Below are 20,665 nucleotides of genomic sequence, written 5' to 3' on the forward strand. Positions count from 1 at the left end.
AGCTAATGAGATGTGAGCAGAAATATTGTATTAAGTTCAAGAGGTTCAAGAGGGCTTCTTCAAGCCAGCAACTGGGAAATATCCCCTTCTTTCTTTCCTCCATCTTTCCTGTTGTTGAGAATCGTGTCATGATGGCTGCAGCTGCAGCAGACAATTATTTTGTGATCTTGACATGGTAGCTGAACACTAAGAACTGCAAGTATCAGGTCCTACATCCTTACTAACGTTGGGGTATACCACAGCAGCTGTGTGTGTGTGTGTGTGTGTGTCTTATGTGTTTTAAGCTACTGTTACATTTTCTGTTATATACTGTCAGATGTGATCCTGATATGAAGATTTAGGAAAATTGCACATCAGACTGTAGTAAAAGTAGCACAAAGATAGTACATTAAATACATAGTACATTTTAGAAACATTCTGATCCTACCTGGACAGGCACATGAGACAAGTCTGGCCAATCAGAGACCTCCTAGGAGTTTTTTACTGAAAACAACATGGAAGACTTGAGATCCTCATTTTGGATCTCAAGATGCAAAGGTGTGCTTGAGGCTACCAAAGGTTTTATTTCCCACTACAGGGAAAAAGGCTGTTTGTGACAGGAAAGGATGAAACCAAAATACAAAAGTAGAAACAAATGAAGCTAAGAAATGGAGAGCAAGAGAAAACTCGTAACTTTTAAACCTCAAGATCCAATGCCATTGGAAGCCACCTCCACCTCTGGACTTTGTAGTTTTACAAAAAACAATAAATCCTTTGTTTTGCTTCAGTTGGGTTTCTATTTCTTAAACCCCTGTGGACTCTTGTCAAATGCAATACATATCACAAGCTTTATCTATTCTCCAAAAACCATAAACCTACTGGCAGTCCCCAAATGCCTGCTTCTTGATGAATTTCCTTTCCCAAAGTCAATCTCACAACCCTACTGAAATGATTCCAAGAAGCCCTTAAATTCAAGGTCTTTTCTCAATATCTGACCACAGATACCTTTCTCTAGCATGTCAAAGTTGATCCTTCATTTCTTGTGAACAACCTGTCTTCCCACATCTCCTAGGGCACAGTTCTGTCCTAGTTCTAGTGCTCCTCTGGCACTTGGTCTTCTTCCCACACCCTGATTCAAGTGTTTCCCAAAGAGTTGTCTTTGGCCTCCTTCCCTTTTCCTCTACCCTCTCTCCCCTGGCAAGCTCTTTCAATCTAGTGTTTCTAGTAATCACCTCAAAACAAAAGACTCCCCAGTCTATATCTATGGTACTCTAATTCTATAATCTATACTCATGAATCTCTATTCTGGATGCCACGCCTATGTTTACAGATGACCCTACCCATATTCTACCAAAATTCAATATGTATATTCAAGAACAGTGTCTTCTTTCCTGAAATAATTTATCTTTCTATACTGTCTTAAATTTTATCAAAGTTCCACCAGACTTCTATAATCTTAATAGGAAGTGTTATGGATGTCACCCCATCATCCCAGCTAAAACATTCCCTTGATTCCATTTCCATCACATCTTTTGCAGAGGTTCCCTCCTCCCTCTCATTGCCTCTCATCTGCCCTAGCTCAGATTCTCATGATCACCTGCATCACTGCCATTAGCATCTTCATTTGTCCCCTTGCACTACCTCAACTTCAAACATCTTATTACCTTATATGAAGTGACATTTATTGAAGGTCATATCTGATTAAATCATTTCTTAGTTTAAAAAAATTCAATAGTCATTCAAAAGTTGAAATTCTTCATTACTCTGCTAAGAAAGAGGCATAGGATTGGGGTCTCAATCTGGCCCCAAACTCCTTTCTAGGTTTGTTTCCAGTACCTTTCTTTCAGGAATTCAGCAGTACTACCAAACCAAACACCACATCATCCCTACCACCTTCTCCAGCCTGTCTCCACATCTTCGCTCATGCTCCTTTTTCCAGTCTCCTCATGAATTAGCTCCCACCATTCCTCAATACTCTACAGAAAAACAAACTCTTTGATGGTGTCTTCTTTAATCTTTCTGGCTATAAGTTATTTCTCTTCACCACTGAATTCCCATAACTCTAGGACACCATTTATCTCTGCTGAAGGCAAGAATCCCATTGAGTTAAACATTGAAAACAGTGCTTTAGTGAACAAAGCTTGTTGAATTAATGAATTAGCCAGTAAGTCTTTCATCCTCTCCACATCTACAGGGGTAGAGCCTGGGATTGAAATCAGGTCCATTATTAACATGCTATGTGACTTGGGGCAAAAGACTTAATCTCTCTGAGGAAAATGTTAGCCTCCTCATCAGCAAAATGGGATTAAATATAGCTCACAGAGTTTTATGAATTAAAACAAAACTATGTTTGTTCTAGGAGGACCTATCTAATACATGGGAGGTCCAATGAGTACAAACTCTCTTCCCATTTCTCTTTTCTCACCCTTACTCCTTAATTTGAGAGATCCCCAAATGACACATAGGAAATGGTATGAACCAGACAAGAAATACTCCTCTGGGAGCTCACCATGTACTTCTCAACAGTAAGGGCAGAGTGCTCTTTGCTACCAAGTCATCCCACCAGACTATTATAGAATGGAACAAGAGAATTACTTCAAAAATATCACATTTTTAACTGTCAAACATCACCTGAATGACCAAGGAACTCTTGTTTTTTCTGGAAGTTACTGCAGTTGATAGAGTTTAGGGGAGAAGGACTCATCCAGGGGTAAATGTTAAGCAAGTCGAGCTTTAGTTTCAAAGCAAAGGAAACTCCTTCAAAGTATTAAAAGAGATAATAGCTACTTTCTACAGCTCTAAACAACTTAGTTAACATTACTTGAGACTATTTATACATCTCAGAGAGATAAAAGCTGATAGGTTGGTTATAGAGGAAATGGCATTCAATTATGCAGGTCTAATGCTGGCTCGGTTACGAGTCTCCTGTGGTACTTTGGGTAAGTCACTCACCTACTACTGGTGCTCAACATTCTTATCTATACAATGGTATGGCTAGACAAGAAAACCTTCTTCTAGAAGAACTTGTTAATTTTTGTCCAGTGAACATACTGAGGTGAATATTGGGTAGCCAACAACTCTTGATGATTACTTATGGAGAAAGAGTTGTAGATGACAGTGAGTAGATCGCCTCTTCAGCTGCCTTCCAATCCTGTGCCTCTTGAGGCAATATTATAATTTAGAAATTAAGAGGAAAGACTTGAATCAAATCAACAGGATTCAAATCCTGGCTCTGCAATTTGCTATATGACCATAGTGAGATTTTCACATCTCCAAAGCCTCCATGTCCTCACTTATAAATTATTGGTAATAAATTCTATCTACCTCATAGGGGTAGGGACCTTGTGAGTAATCAATCAGGTAGTATGTATTAAGTTTTTAGCATATAAAAAACTCTCAATTAATGTTGGCTTTTTTCTTTTTTTTTTTTTTACTGCATTCTAAAATAATTTCCCTTTTCCAGGTTTGGCCACTTTTAATAATCTGCAGTAATTCAGGTAGAGACCTGTTGTAGAGAAAACAGTAGTTGTAGAAATTTCAAATAAATTATCAAGACAACAGCAACCAGATATAATTTGCGGTTCTGGATTATATCCTGAACCAGAACTTTTTTTTTGCTTTTGCTTTAAAGAATATTAGTAGAATAGCTGTTAAATTTGAGTAAGAATTATAGATCATATGCTAACACATATCCTTGCATTTTTGGAATAAACTGTTTTAGAGGTAAAGGGGCATTATAACCACAACTTACTCTCAAATAGTTAAAAAATGTACATATTTTTTACATTTCATGGTGTGTGTGTGTGGAGAGAGAAAAAGAATGTTAACATTTGGAAAATCTGAGTGAATGGTATGTGCAAAAATTCTTCATGCTTGCAACATTTTTTTGTAAGTGAAATTTTGTATTTTATATATGTGTGCATATGTAAATATATGTTACATATATACACACACATGGACATATATAAATGTTTTACACAGAAGTATTGGCCAAATTAAACTATCTAGAACTATTTAGTTTTGACCCACTCTGTTTGCATTTGATTTGAAATTCACTATTCAAATTATTTCCTAGCCCTATTTTATAAAGTAATCTTTCTATTTAGAATTAACTTGTCTACAGATTTTCAAAAAAAATGAGTGACCCTGAATTAGTATTCAGAGATCTAAGTTGGACTTCAGCATTGTTAAGTCTTCCAAAGTCAAAGTACACTTTGAAAGGAATGGAATTATCCTAGTTTTATAGTATACATTAAACAATAAGCTGTACAAGTGCCAAAACTGGCAATGGTTTCTACACTGTTGCAACATCCAAGCTCAAAGTAACATCCATGGATTTTTCAGTGGTAGCCTATGGCAAAGTAGTTACATGCTCCTTTTGCTGTTTCTAATTAAATCAATTTCACAACTCTGCATTTCAGCCATTCCCCAAATGAGTACTGGTCCCCCTGCAGGTCTCCAGGAGAGCTGAAAACAGTAATGGCAGCATCGCATCACACAAGAGATCCTGGAGATGCTGAATGAGTTTTCCAAGAATTCTGGGTTTCCTTTCACATGAATAATAGAAACCTATTTGGCCCACTCCAACTCCCAACCCCAAGCAAAATGACCTCACCCCCAAATAAAAGATGAGTGAAACTGACCTGATCTACTGGACTTAGCACTTTATGGTAACAAAGCACTTCTACATAAACTATCCCATTTTCTCTTTACTATACTACTCTGAGGAGTCCCATTTTAAAGAGTAGGAAACTGAGGTACAAAAATAATAAAGAGACAGTCCCAAGATTTTAGACCCTGTGTGTACTGAACTTAACGCCTTTGTATTCCTGGGGTGGGGGTGGGGGAATCACTTCTATCATTCAGGACAAAAATTCTAGTCTCCTCCCTATTGCTCACCCTCATATGCAATTCAACTCCTTCAGGATAAAGTCTAAACTTCATAACTTAAGAAGTCCCTTCACAATCTTGCTTCATCTCCTGACATTTCTCTATCTTTCAATATTCCAACTTTCTCTGTATTTCAGTAAGAGTAACTTCCTATGTTTTAATTTTTGAAATGCTTACCCCTTTGCTGTAAGGTTCTTCCTGGTCACCCTTACAACCTATCCTCATCTGGCTAATTCCCACATGTCCTTCAAGCCTCTGCTGAAGCTATTCTGGGAAGCTGATCCCAAATGCTATAGTCTCAAGTAAACATATTCCTTTAGGTTTCTGCTGACCCTACACACATTTCTTTGACACTCTTCATCATACTGTATCAAATGTTAGTTCCATCTCTTCCCCTAAACTGATTTTGTCCAACTGGACTTTCTGCAATATTAGAAATGTTCTCAATCTCTGCTATCCAAGATAATAGCCACTAGCCACACTGGCTATTGAGCACTTAAAAGATAGTTGGTCCAGCCAAAGAACTGGATTTTTAATTTCATTTAATTTTAATTATTTTAAATCTCAAATTAAACAGCCATCTGTATATGGCTAGTGGCTATGATACTGGTGGGCCCAGCTATAGATGGATGGTCAACTCCAAGGACAAAGACTATACTTACTTGTATCTATATCCCTCGTACCCACCACAGGACCTGGCATAGAACAGGAGTCAATGTGAAAGAATAAGTGAGTGTGTAAATATCTATAGGCAGTACTTATGTATGGTTGGGAGGTGATTCCACCCAATACTTCAAGTATTCTGGATTCTTATATAAAATTTGGCCAAACTGGTCACATCTTGCAAAGCACACCTCATTAAAGTACCATGGAACAAAAAAAACCCTCAGTAAATCATTCATTTCTACTCAGGGCATTTCAGCCTCACAATCACTCTCAAATGACTTCCAGATGTCAGGACAAATGGTTATGCTGTTTATGAAATATTAGGATAGTCATGGCAGCATCATTTTGGAATGTCAAAATCAACTACAATGTTTTATAAAGAACAAACATGGGCTTTTTACCATGCTTATATTAACATGGAAAAAAAAATTTCCCTGAATTCCTGAAGTATTCCCAGAGTATTAAAGACTATTCTGAAGTATTCTTTAAAATTAACCATCTGCTCTCCTATAGATGAAATCATCTTTGAAATCCCATACACTATTTGGAGAAGGTGTGCTGACTTGATTTGACAGACTCCATCACTGACACAACAGAACAGGGACAGAAAATGACCGGGCTACAAAGAACTAGCTGTTTAATTCAGTTTTGGTTCTAATTAAAAAATCTCAGTTGACAAAATTCATGAGCTTAACAAATGCTTGGTCAGTTGAGATTTTAAGAAATCTGAGATGCGAACTTCATGAAGGAGAGATCAACTAGGTGTGACTGCACATCCAGGTCCTCTGTGTGGATCCAGAAATCCCAGGCATCAAGAAAGATGGTCTGCACATGATTGCCCCACAGAGCAAAGAGAGCATCTCCGTGCCTACTGCGTACATCCCACATCCCACAGAGGTCACACAAGGGTGGGATAGCCAGTTGTTAATGTCCATTCATATGACTTCTTCTGCAGAGGGAGACTAATCCTAAAGTCTAGAACTACATGTGAAATAATAAAGGGAACAGGTAAAGTGTCTTGAAGCTTGATTGATGGGATGAAGGCATCAAATACATAGATAATTCCTTTTTAATTCATTTAAAACTTTTAATTAAAAATGAGTAACTAGGGAGGCGGAGCCAAGATGGCGCCGTGAGTAGAGCAGCAGAAATCTCCTCCCAAAACCACATATATCTATGAAAATGTAACAAAGACAACTCTTGGTAAAATAGAAACCAGAGGACACAGGACAACATCCAGACCACATCCACACCTGCGAGAACCCAGCACCTCGCGAAGGGGGTAAGATACAAGCCCCAGCATGGCGAGACCTGAGCGCCCCTCCCCCCAGCTCCCAGCGGGAGGAGAGGAGTCAGCAGGGAGGGAGAGGGAGCCCAGGACTGCTGAAAACCCAGCCCCAGCCATCCAGACAAGAGCGCAGACACAGTACATGCGTGGGGAGCTGGAAACTAGGGAAACAGGGTGGCAGGACTGGTGAGCGGGTGCCTGAGGCGGACACCGGAGAACAAAAAAACGGGAGTGGCCATTATTTTTCTTTTCTTTTTTCCTCTTTTTTTTTTGGCGAGTGCTTTTTTGGAAGTCTTAAAGGGACAGGGACCCCAATACTAGGGAAACAGGGCAGCAAGACTGGTGAGCGGGTGCCTGAGGACGGCGCCTGAGGACAAAGAAAATGGTGCGTATTTCTTTTCTTTTTTTTTCCTCTTTTTTTTTGGCGAGTGCTTTTTGGAAGTCTTAAAGGGGCAGGGCAGGACACTTAGTTCAGAGACAGGAAATCTGGGGATCTCTGGGCACTCTAACTTCCTGGGCAGCAGGGAGCATGGAGGCCCCTTAAGGAGATAAATAGCCTCCCGGCCGCTCCCCCTCCAACGGGGCTCCACCATTTTGGAGGAGCAGCCCGAGCCAGGCCTCGCCCAGAGCAAAAGTAGAGATTAACTCCATGGCAGCTGGGCAGGAAGCAGAAGCCCTGTCTGAGCAAAGCTGCCCAGCGCAAGCCACTAGAGGTCACTATTCACCCAGGAGAGAAAGGCCACAAACTAACAAGAAGGAAAGCTCTTCCAGCCGTCACTCGTACCAGCTCTGCAAACTATCTTATCACCATGAAAAGGCAAATTACAGGCAGACAAAGATCACAGAGTCAAAACCTGAGGAGACAGACCTAACCAGTCTTCCTGAAAAAGAATTCTAAATAAAAATCATGAACATACTGACAGAGATGCAGAGAAAAATGCAAGAGCAATGGGATGAAGTCTGGAGGGAGATCACAGATGTCAGGAAGGAGATCACAGAAGAGAAACAAACCCTGGAAGGATTTATAAGCAGAATGGATAAGATGCAAAAGGCCTTTGAAGGAACAGAACCCAGAGAACAGGAACGTATAGAAGCTGACATACAGAGAGATAAAAGGATCTCCAGGAATGAAACAATACTAAGAGAACTGTGTGACCAATCCAAAAGGAACAATATCCAGATTATAGAGGTACCAGAAGAAGAAGAGAGAGGAGAAGGGATAGAAAGTGTCTTTGAAGAAATAATTGCTGAAAACTTCCCCAAACTGGGGGAGGAAATAATCGAACAGACCACGGAAATACACAGAACCCCCAACAGAAAGGATCCAAGGAGGACAACACCAAGATACATAATAATTAAAATGGCTAGGATCAAGGACAAGGAAAGTTTTAAAGGCAGCTAGAGAGAAAAAGGTCACCTATAAAGGAAAACCCATCAGGCTATCATCAGACTTCTCAACAGAAACCCTACAGGCCAGAAGAGAATGGCATGATATGGCCAGAAGAGAATGGCATGATATGGCCAGAAGAGAATGGCATGATATATTTAATAAAATGAAACAGAAGGGCCTTGAACCAAGGATACTGTATCCAGCACAACTATCATTTAAATATGATGGCAGGATTACACAATTCCCAGACAAGCAAAAGCTGAGGGAATTTGCTTCCCACAAAACACCTCTACAGGGCATCTTACAGGGACTGCTCTAGATGGGAGCACTCCTAAAAAGAACACAGAACAAAACACCCAAAATATGAAGAAAGGAGGAGGAGGAATAAGAAGGGAGAGAAGAAAAGAATCTCCAGACAGTGTATATAACAGCTCAATAAGTGAGCTAAGTTAGGCAGTAAGATATTAAAGAGGCTAACCTTGAACCTTTGGTTACCACGAATCTAAAGCCTGCAATGGCAATAAGTACATATCTCTCAATAGTCACCCTAAATGTAAATAGACTGAATGCACCAATCAAAACACAGAGTAAGAGAAGTGATAAAAAGCAAGACCCATCTATATGCTGCTTACAAGAAACTCATCTCAAACCCAAAGACATGCACAGACTAAAAGTCAAGGGATGGAAAAACATATTTCAGGCAAACAACAGTGAGAAGAAAGCAGGGGTTGCAGTACTAATACAGACAAAATAGACTTCAAAACAAAGACAGTAACAAGAGATAAAGAAGGATACTACATAATGATAAACGGCTCAGTCCAACAAGAGGATATAACCATTCTAAATATATATGCACCCAACACAGGAGCAGCATATGTGAAACAAATACTAACAGAACTAAAGGGGGGAAATAGACTGCAATGCATTCATTTTAGGAGACTTCAACACAACACTCACCCCAAAGGATAGATCCACCAGGCAGAAAATAAGTAAGGACACACAGGCACTGAACAACACCATAGAACAGATGGACCTAATAGACATCTATAGAACTCTACACCCAAAAGGAACAGGATATACATTCTTCTCAAGTGCACATGGAACATTCTCCAGAATAGACCACATACTAGCCCACAAAAAGAGCATCAGTAAATTCCAAAATATTGAAATTCTACCAACCAATTTTTCAGACCACAAACGTATAAAACTAGAAATAAATTCTACAAAGAAAACAAAAAGGCTCACAAACACATGGAGGCTTAACAACATGCTTCTAAATAATCAATGGACCAACAAACAACTCAAAATAGAGATCAAGGAATATATGGAAACAAATGACAACAACAACACAAAGCCCCAAATTCTGTGGGACCCAGCGAAAGCAATCTTAAGAGGAAAGTATATAGCGATCCAGGCACACTTGAAGAAGGAAGAGCAATCCCAAATGAATAGTCTAACATCACAATTATCGAAACTGGAAAACGAAGAACAAATGAGGCCTAAAGTCAGCAGAAGGAGGGACATAATAAAGATCAGAGAAGAAATAAACAAAATTGAGAAGAATAAAACAATAGCAAAAATCAACAAAACCAAGAGTTGGTTCTTTGAGAAAATAAACAAAATAGATAAGCCTCTAGCCAAACTTATTAAGAGAAAAAGAGAATCAACACAAATCAACAGAATCAGAAATGAGAACGGCAAAATCATGACAGACTCCACAGAAATACAAAGAATTATTAAAGACTACTATGAAAACCTATATGCCAACAAGCTGGAAAACCTAGAAGAAATGGACAACTTTCTTCCAACACTGACCAAGGAAGAAACACAAAAGTTAAACAAACCAATTATGAGCAAAGAAATTGAAATGGTAATCAAAAATCTACCCAAGAACAAAACCCCCGGGCTGGACAGATTTACCTGGAATTTTATCAGACACACAGAGAAGACATAATACACATTCTCCTTAAAGTTTTCCAAAAAATAGAAGAAGAGGGAATACTCCCAAACTCATTCTATGAAGCCAACATCACCCTAATACCAAAACCAGGCAAAGACCCCACCAAAAAGAAAATTACAGACCAATATCCCTGATGAATGTAGATGCAAAAATACTCAATAAAATATTAGCAAACAGAATTCAACAGTATATCAAAAGGATCATATACCATGACCAAGTGGGATTCATCCCAGGGATGCAAGGATGGTACAACATTCGAAAGTCCATCAACATCATCCACCACATCAACAAAAAGAAAGACAAAAACCACATGATCATCTCCATAGATGCTGAAAAAGCATTTGACAAAGTTCAACATCCATTCATGATAAAAACTCTCAGCAAAATGGGAATAGAGGGCAAGTACCTCAACATAATAAAGGCCATATATGATAAACCCACAGCCAACAGTATACTGAACAGAGAGAAGCTGAAAGCTTTTCCTCTTAGATCGGGAACTAGACAGGGATGCCCACTCTCCCCACTGTTATTTAACATAGTACTGGAGGTCCTAGCCACGGCAATCAGACAAAACAAAGAAATACAAGGAATCCAGATTGGTAAAGAAGAAGTTAAACTGTCACTATTTGCAGATGATATGATATTGTACATAAAAAACCCTAAAGACTCCACTCCAAAACTACTAGAACTGATATTGGAATACAGCAAAGTTGAAGGATATAAAATTAACACACAGAAATCTGTGGCTTTCCTATACACTAACAATGAACCAATAGAGAAATCAGGAAAACAATTTCATTCACAATTGCATAAAAAAGAATAAAATACCTAGGAATAAACCTAACCAAAGAAGTGAAAGACTATACCCTGAAAACTACAAGTCACTCTTAAGAGAAATTAAAGGGGACACTAACAAATGGAAACTTATCCCATGCTCATAGCTAGGAAGAATCAAGATTGTCAAAATGGCCATCCTGCCCAAAGCAATATACAGATTTGATGCAATCCCTATCAAATTAGCAGCAACATTCTTCAATGAACTGGAACAAATAATTCAAAAATTCATATAGAAACACCAAAGACCCCGAATAGCCGAAGCAATTCTGAGAAAGAAGAATAAAGTAGGGGGGATCTCACTCCCCAACTTCAAACTCTACTACAAAGCCATAGTAATCAAGACAATTTGGTACTGGCACAAGAACAGAGCCACAGACCAGTGGAACAGATTAGAGACTCCAGAAATTAACCCAAACATATATGGTCAACTAATATGTGATAAAGGAGCCATGGACATACAATGGTGAAATGACAGTCTCTTCAACAAATGGTACTGGCAAAACTGGACAGCTACAAGTAGGAGAATGAAACTGAACCACTGTCTAACCCCATACACAAAAGTAAATTCAAAATGGATCAAAGACCTGAATGTAAGTCATGAAACCATAAAACTCTTAGAAAAAAACATAGGCAAAAACCTTTTAGACATAAACATGAGTGACCTTTTCTTGAACATATCTTCCTGGGCAAGGAAAACAACAGCAAAAATGAACAAGTGGGACTATATTAAGCTGAAAACTCTGTACAGCTAAAGACAGCATCAATAGAACAAAAAGGAACCCTACAGTATGGGAGAATATATTCGTAAATGACAGATGCGATAAAGGCTTGATGTCCAAAATCTATAAAGAGCTCACACGCCTCAACAAACAAAAAACAAATAATCCAATTAAAAAAATGGGCAGAGGAGCTGAAGAGACACTTCTCCAAAGAAGAGATTCAGATGGCCAACAGGCACATGAAAAGATGTTCCACATCACTAGTCATCAGAGAAATGCAAATTAAAACCACAGTGAGATATCACCTCACACCAGTAAGAATTGCCACCTTCCAAAAGACAAACAACAACAAATGTTGGCGAGGTTGTGGAGAAAGGGGAACCCTCCTACACTGCTGGTGGGAATGTAAATTAGTTCAACCATTGTGGAAAGCAGTATGGAGGTTCATCAAAATGCTCAAAACAGACTTATCATTTGACACAGGAATTTCACTACTAGGAATTTACCCTAAGAATGCAGCAATCAAGTTTGAGAAAGACGGATGCACCCCTATGTTTATCACAGCACTATTTACAATAGCCAAGAATTGGAAGTAACCTAAATGTCCATCAGTAGATGAATGGATAAAGAAGATGTGGTACATATACACAATGGAATACTACTCAGCCATAAGAAGAGGGCAAATCCTACCATTTGCAGCAACATGGATGGAGCTGGAGGGTATTATGCTCAGTGAAATAAGCCAAGTGGAGAAAGAGAAATAAGAAATGATTTCACTCATCTGTGAAGTATAAGAACAAAGGAAAAACTGAAGAAACAAAACAGCAGCGGAATCACAGAACCCAAGAATGGACTAACAGGAACCAAAGGGAAAGGGACTGGGGAGGATGGGTGGGTAGGGAGGGAAAGGGGGGTGGAGAAGAACGGGGGTATTAAGATTAGCATGCATGGGGGGGAGGAATGGGGAGGGCTGTACAACACAGAGAAGACAAGTAGTGATTCTACAACATTTTGCTATGCTGATGGACAGTGACTGGAAAGTGGTTTATAGGGGGGACCTGGTATAGGGGAGAGCCTAGTAAACATAGTATTCTTCATGTAAGTGTAGATTAATGATAACAAAAAACAAAAAGAAAGAAAGAAAAGGGGGATTACTCCCTAATAGGATAAAACTAACTGTAAATCAATGATTAATGCATGCTTTAAATATCCTTAATTTTGATCATTTAAAGGGTGTCAGATGATCAGCTATGGAGGTACATTTTTCTGATAATATTCCTTTCTCTTAAAAAAAAAAAAAAGCAGTTCCTGTGTGGTGACCTCCAATGAGTTCTACACAATGGTATAAAGGGCATATCAAAGTGTGGGCAAAGGGTCTGTTTGTGTTTATACAGAGAATCAAAGCCTAATTTGGCTACCCAGAAAATGAACTAAGATACAATATGAAGAAGAACTTCCAACATCAGCACTCTCTAGAAGAGTCATACCAGAAGATGATCATCAAAAAACCTCAACAAAGATCCAGGTGATGCTGCAGTTGTAGCTGCATTCATCCCACCAGTTCCTGGACTTGACATTGGAATGAAAAAGGAGATATCTAAGCTGGCCTGTGCATACAGCAAAACAACAAATTTGACTGGATCTATCCTGTTGGAACTCAACCAAGAATTAGGAGAAGTGCAAGTTGTAGCGCTCCAAAATCTTACGACTACAGACTATCTACTGTTAAAAGAACATATGGGATGTGAACAGTCCCCAGGAATGCGTTGTTTTAATTTGTCTGATTTCTCTTAGACTGTTCAAGTTCAGTTGCACAATATCCACCATTTCATAGATAAGTTTTCACAAATGCCTAGGGTGCCTAATGGTTTTCTTGGTTTCACTGGAGATCGCTAGTAATTATATGTCTGCTTTGGTTATGTAACTGTATTCCTATTATGTTAATGTGTGTATGCAATTTAATTAGTTGTTTAAAACCTATACATGCTTAAGTTACTCTACAACAAGATATGTCAAAGAAATAATCAATCTTCCCATGTTATCTTCCGTCTGCTACTCCTATAGCTTTTCTTCTTCCTTCCTAATTACAACCCTTAAATAGAATTCGTGCCTCATATCGAATTTACCGATTATCATAATTCTTCCAAGTGGTAAAGATACCTCAAGACAAATACTGGGCATAAAAGCCACAGGACATAAATTTGCAAAGAAGTAGAAAGCTAACCTTTTCAAACAATATTGCCTCTCTCTCACTTACCAACTTTACATTTCCCTGTATGGCCCCGGAAGATGACTGGTTAGCCAGAGATGGGTAAGATTCCTCAAGGGAGGAACAACCTAAGACAGGCATAGTCGCAGGGGGGCCATCAGGTGAGAAATTGGTGATCAACAGAGGTGAGGCTTAGAACCTCAACCCCCTTTTTTGAGAGAAATCTTCTGCATACGTGGATGTTTTATTGCCCTTGTCTAGCTTGGATTAACACTTAGTCTACAGGCACACACCTGATCATCTACATTTGCTCTCTTACAGCACTAAACTATGTTTTCTACCTTTATCTTGCATCTACCTACCACTTCAGCACTTTATTAAAAATAATAATAATAATAATAATAAGGGAGAAATGTGGGATTCACATATAAATCAAGTATAAAAATCAAATATTCATATTTGACCTGATTGTTTATAGTTCATAATGCGTGATCAAAACTGAAAGTTTCTGTGATGACTGCCCTTGTACTGTTCACCATGTAAGAACTTATTCACTATGTAAGAACTTGTTCACCATGTAAGAACTTGTTCGTTATGCTTCAGAAGATTGGAGACGGATGAGAATTAGGCTTGGGGTAGATTAATGATTGTACATTGAGCATTGAGTCCCCTATACAGAATTTTATTGTTGTTAACAACCATTTGATCAATAAATATGAGAGATGCCCTCTCAAAAAAAAAAATCAACTGTAAACAAAAATGAATTTTTAAAAATGGTGTAATTACCCAGTACTCAACCTAAAAATAAAGCACACATTTGTTAAAAGAAAAAAAAAAAAAAACTTTAGGGGGAGATTTAAAGAAGCTATCAGAAGGAAATAGAACCATCTCTTTGATTGTAGAACACTCTAGTTCCTCTACATATATACTATGTTAATTAAAGAGATTGCCTTCTGGAAGTGAATACTCTATATGTAAATTGAGATTTAAGAGCCTATGTTTTAGCTTTGTTATTAAATTAAGCAGCCTAAAAAAAAAAATGAGTAACTAGGGTTTGGGGGTGGGCAAAATGGGTAAAGAGGGTCAAAGGTACAAATTTCCAGTAATAAAATAAATATGTCATGGGGGCACTGTATAGCATGATGACTATAATTAATAATATTATATTGTATTTCTGAAAGTTGCTAAGGGAATGCATCTTAAAAGTTCTCATCACAAGAAAAGAAACTGTAACTATGGTGATGGAGGTTAACCAGACTTACTGTGGTGATCATTTCCAATATATACAATAACAAATCATTGTTATTGTTTTGAAAGTATGTTGTCAATTATATTTCAATAAAAAATGAGTAACTAATTATAAAGTAATGTTCACTGTAGGAAAAAAACAGGCAAAAATAAAATAAAACATGCACTGAATCCTTTCACCTGAAGATAATATTTGGCATTATATATTCCACTGTTTTTTTTTTTCTTCTGCACTTTTAAAATGTAAAATAAATACTAGGTAGCATTTACATAACACTCACTCTGTTTCATGCACTGTCCTGAGCATTTAACATCTATGAATTCATTCTGTCTCCACCAGAACACTACCAGGGAGGACTGTTTTTATCTGTACCTTATAAACAAGGAAACTGAGCAGAGTGAGGTTAAGTAACTTGACCCAGTTCACAAGCTTAGAAGTGGCAAATAATCTCTGTTCAATTTTTGCTGTGGGAACATTGTGCTCAACTAAGTAGTGTGGGAAGAAAGATTTCTCCTCAACTTTTTAAATCCGTAACTGCTATTTTGAGATTCTTGTCAAAAGCAGGGAGCGTAACCTGCATGGCTTATATTTGATTCCTGTTCCCCATGTCAGAGGAGGAGCTAAGCTCAAATAGGAGACATACACTGACTTGGATCTGGTATTCAACTGGGCTGCAGGGTACCATCTATAATATGAATTTAGATTCCTTCAGGGCTCAATCTCTTTGATTGTTCTTAGTATCAGACTGTCACCTTCTTACCTATACATATTACATAATCCATCAATTTAGCTGTTAAAAGCCTATATTTAAATTTATTCAAGTATGATTTTTTTTCACCTGGATTCTTAATATATAGTTCCCAATCCTTTAAAATTAATGAATGTCTATTGTGATCATGAACTTCAAAAAAGTGTGGAGAGAAAAACAAAACGGAGGTTAAAACAGATGGAAAGGATTTTTCCACCATGGAAACTGTTGAATTGGAAATGTGAGACGGCAAGTGACGACGTCAGAAATGTTTATAAGCTAAAGGCTTTTAAAAGAGTAGGACAATGTTCCTTGCCTTCTTGCCTTCACCCCATCCCCAAAGGTCACCCAGGTGTGACCTACACCCAGTTTTCTGCCCACTTGGGATGATATTGTCTCATTCACCATGACCCTAAAATGTCTTGTATCATTTTTTATGGTTGTGTTACCCATACAGTAACTCCTTTGGCAACAATGGTGGTTACACAGCAGCCTTGGTATTTTGGAGTAACACTGTAATTAGCTTGTGCTACTGTAACATTCATGGTCATAGTAATTGCAGCAAAAACAATCCTAATGGAAGTAGCATTTTTAGTTCTGGCTTTCAAAAATAATTTTAGCAATTGCACTGCTTAAAAAATCAAATTTGTTTCCCCTGAAAAGACATGATTTCCTCTGCACAAAGCTTCACTGAAATTAAGATATCTGAATATCCCCTACGACACATTAGACCCTCTCTTGTTGTAAGTACTTTGAAAGACAGAAGGGGGAGAAACAAACAAAAACAATTTCTCAAAGTAATACTTACAACTCCTCTAGAAAAGGGAAGTTCTTAAATGCATCTTCTGGTAATTGAGTAATGTTGTTCATACTGATATCCCTGGAAAACATAAAGTTAAGGAGATTGTTAACTAAGTAACATGAGACTTTAAAGCACTTAATTTAACAGGAAAATAATAAGGTGCTGACATTTTGTAAAGCAAGAAAAATGAGCATAGAAGACAGATAAAGGGATAATCATAATTTAGCTTCAGTATGCAATGCTCAGAAAACAGAAAAGTTAATTTTTTTATTATAAATGATGTCCCACAATTCAGAAACGTACTCAGATCCTGGATTTTCTTCCTTTAAGTATCCTTAAAAACAAATGTCTCAAACTTCCTGCAATGAGTGGGCCAGTCTGACTGTCTAGTGCTCTTCTTTACAAAATGTCAGCACCTTATTATTTTCCTGAGCTCTAGTATTCAAAGTGCTGTACCTGATAAAAATAAACAAATGAATACCCTACAACTTGATAAAAGAGATTTGCAGGCAAAGGTGATTTCTTATGCCACTGTCAGGGACAATAAAACAGGTCCCAGCCGTTTTCCAGTCATATTGTCTGCAAACCCTATAAAAGTCCTTCAGGTAATAGCTGTAAGTGGATTTCATTTTTAGCCTATGAGCAGATGCAGCCTAGAGACAAGTGTATACATGACAGGTATGCAGTCCATTTCCAGTTTTCCCTTAGAGAGGCTGCAGAAGGAGAGAACTCACTCGATGATATAACTCAACAATTAACTAGTTCAAACAGCTAAAAAAATACTTTATTAACCATTTCCTTGTTCCCTGGCAGCTGCCTTTTGAACTGGCTTTCTCCTTCCACACTCCACTTAACATGGACCCGGGGAAAGACAGGTTAAGGCGGCCTCCACGGGAAAGTCCCAGCATGCCCTGGGCCAGCTGCCCCCCTCAGGTTTCTCTGCCTCTTGTCTCCTGTCAAGGTGTGAGGCTGAGCTCTCAGGTCTCTCCTTTCTACAAACCATCATGAAAATCTGCACTTGGGGCCTTCCCATCACTAGATTAGGCACATTGGCATAAGGAAGCAGAAGGGAAATCAGCTAACAATACAACATGGTGTTTTTTACATTAATTTTCTTTTAAAGGAGGTCACACCTTCAGTACCAAGGTAGGTGACTCCCTTCTCCCAATCTTTTCCTCTCACTAAAATTTAGAAACAGAATTTGCATCCCTCCTTACAACCCTTCCCAAAGCGGGTTGGGAAAACTTTTGGCTTGGGAATAACAGTAACAGCAGAAGCAAAAATAGGAACAGCAGTGGCAGCTGCCAAAACAGAGAATACTGATAACGGGGTAAGACTGCACATACAATCTCCCTTTACAGGTGGGAAAACTGACACGGACCAAGATACACGACCACCCCAAGGCCACACAACAAGTAGCATGATGAGAAATGTGAACTCCAGAATGTGTGTTCTCAACTGCAAACTGAGTTTCCCTAAGGGTCAGTGGGATCCTGTTCCTTCTCTCCAGTGACAGGAAAGATACAAATCAAACCCTCAGTCCTCCCAAGGTTAACAGCGGGAGGGACACGGTCCCCAAGACCTCGACACAATCATCGGTGACTCTCAAGAAGAGCACTTCTGCTAGAAAAGTTTTTAAAAGAACTATAGTTTTTAGAAACTGAGGAACTAAAATTCATATACATTTCTTAGAACATGAAACATCTCTTGAGATGAAGCCTATGACCAGGGAGGCTCACATGCATTCCAAAACTTTCTGTCATTGCAAACAACTCAAATTCTATTAAAGGTAACATAAGAAAAACAAATTAATATACTTCTCAAGGAATTATTATTTTTAAACACAGGCCCTGATGCTACATCAGTCAGCTATCAGCCCTGGAACAGGGGAGAGGGGCATACTTTGTTGTTCATGAACACACAAGCAAGATACTGGAGAAACAGCACGAAAATAGGGGTCAGAAGAAGCAGGCTCAACTCCTGGCACTGCCACATAGCCAGTGTGTAAGCCACAGTTGGCTCATCTCTAAGGCGAGGGAACTCCTTGGTGGGGCTTCCCTGTCTGACACTATATACACTTCTAAGATTCACCCTTTTTTTGTAGTTTTCACGGAGGGCTCCATCCTCCCTGATGAAAATACATGAGTTTCAGTTTACAGAAAAGGTATGTTTCTGAAAATCTTACCAAAATACAAGATTTAAAGACTATTATTAGGTAGCCATTATCAAACTACTGAGTCACTGGAAATCCATTTGCCTTAACCAATAGAATCATTATGAGTACAACAAAGCTTTTAATCCCACTGAAAAGCAAAATAGTATGTTGAGTAAGCAGTCATTCTATAAAATATCACACAATTTCGGTGCTCTTTACTTATTCCAATAAAAGGAGAAAGAAAGACAACCATGATTTATTACTTTACAAAAGAAGTCACTCCATGCAGCTTCCTCTAAGTTTGGCACACCCTGAATTGAGGTATCACAGTTACCTCACCAGAAAACAACATATCCTTATAGAATTTACACCACACTACTCTCTGCATTCTGATTTTTAAAACACATACACCTATATAATTCTCTCAGTTCTTTTCTCTCAGAGTGACAAGACTTAACAGGTAGCTTTGCCATGAGGTAGAAATGCAATTAGTGGGACTCCATATTTACAAACTAATATGTTTTAAATACATGGTGAGGTTTTGTTTCAAAGTTTCAGATTCAGGAACAACACTTGTTTCCAAATTGTTCTGAATTTCACACATTCAGAGTTCTATCTTTGTAAGTTTTGCCCCTCATGGTTTCTGGGCTTCAATTACGAAACATTTGTGAATAAGGAAGAAAAAATAGGGAGGAGGGATAACAAGATGTTATCTCCAGAGAAGCTCTGGAAATATGTGGTTACAGATTATAAGATGGGTAGGTACTCATTTAAAGTAATAAGGGCTAATGGTGATAAACAACCTACAGACAGCCTCAAGAGTAGATTCCAGACCTGACGTCACTAACACCAGCCAAGGCAGCTTTAGGCTTGAAAGGATTCTGGGGGGTGATGAGTTAACTGTACCAATTTATAAATGAAAACCCTACGAATATATTAGACTCATAAGCCATATACATTATTAAAATACATAAATAAAAGAAAGTTGTGTAGAAAAATTTCAGCTAGAAGATATACCTCCAGACCAGTAGCTTGACATTCATACGTACAACACAATCTTACCAGTAACATCTGAAACTAACCTAGTGATTTGCCATCCTGGGTCCTTTATAAAGAAAATAAACACAACATAGAAAACAAAAAAATCATACAAGGTCAGAGCACTACCAACTCACAAATGCCTATGAAGCAATTTCAGGAGAGGTGATGGTCTTCCTTGGAGTTACCCTGGCACTGCTGGAAGTCACAGATTTGGCAGCGAGATAAACCAAGGCCTACTGATGGATTCACTTCTACTAGCTAACTACTACTAGCTATGTGACCCTGGGCAAGCTGTTCCTCTTTTCTGAGCCCAGCTTCATCCTTCAGAAAGACGGAGGCAGTAAAAAGTAAACCTTGTAGATAGCTGTGAAGATCAGAAAACGTCAAGTCACATATAAGAAGCTAAATAAGAAATAGGTATTATCTCATTATCAGCCGTGTCTCTGCTGCTCCTGGAAGATCTGAATCTGGTGGACCGAGGGATAGCAGGGCAAGCATCACGCCACTTCCGCTGTCCTTTTTTCCCTAGAAAGAAACCACTTTTACACAAGAAAAACACTAAGTGGTGCCGAAGACCTAGAACCTGGAGTCATGCCAACTACAAAGCTAGACTCTAAACTCCGCAACTCCAAGAGTCAAAGATTTTAAGCTACAAGAGTCCTTTGAGATGAAATACTTCTTTTTAAAAGAAAAATGTTGAGGCCCTGCTGCTGGGAGAGGCAAGCACTCTCT

The 20,665-nt window shown here is 38.6% G+C and overlaps 1 protein-coding gene across 4 annotated transcripts in view; it reads right to left on the minus strand.

The window, feature by feature from the left end:
* LGR4 (leucine rich repeat containing G protein-coupled receptor 4) overlaps positions 1-20,665 on the minus strand; it is a 101,112-nt gene that overhangs the window by 32,607 nt on the left and 47,840 nt on the right. For all 4 annotated transcript variants that reach the window (XM_017654083.3, XM_073216344.1, XM_073216343.1 and 1 more), the window contains exon 2: positions 16,744-16,815. In XM_017654083.3, coding sequence (XP_017509572.3) covers positions 16,744-16,815 — 72 coding nt within the window. The remainder of the gene's footprint in view (positions 1-16,743; positions 16,816-20,665) is intronic.

The sequence above is a fragment of the Manis javanica genome, chromosome 11 (genome assembly GCF_040802235.1).
Source record: "Manis javanica isolate MJ-LG chromosome 11, MJ_LKY, whole genome shotgun sequence".
Classification (NCBI taxonomy): Eukaryota; Metazoa; Chordata; class Mammalia; order Pholidota; family Manidae; genus Manis; species Manis javanica.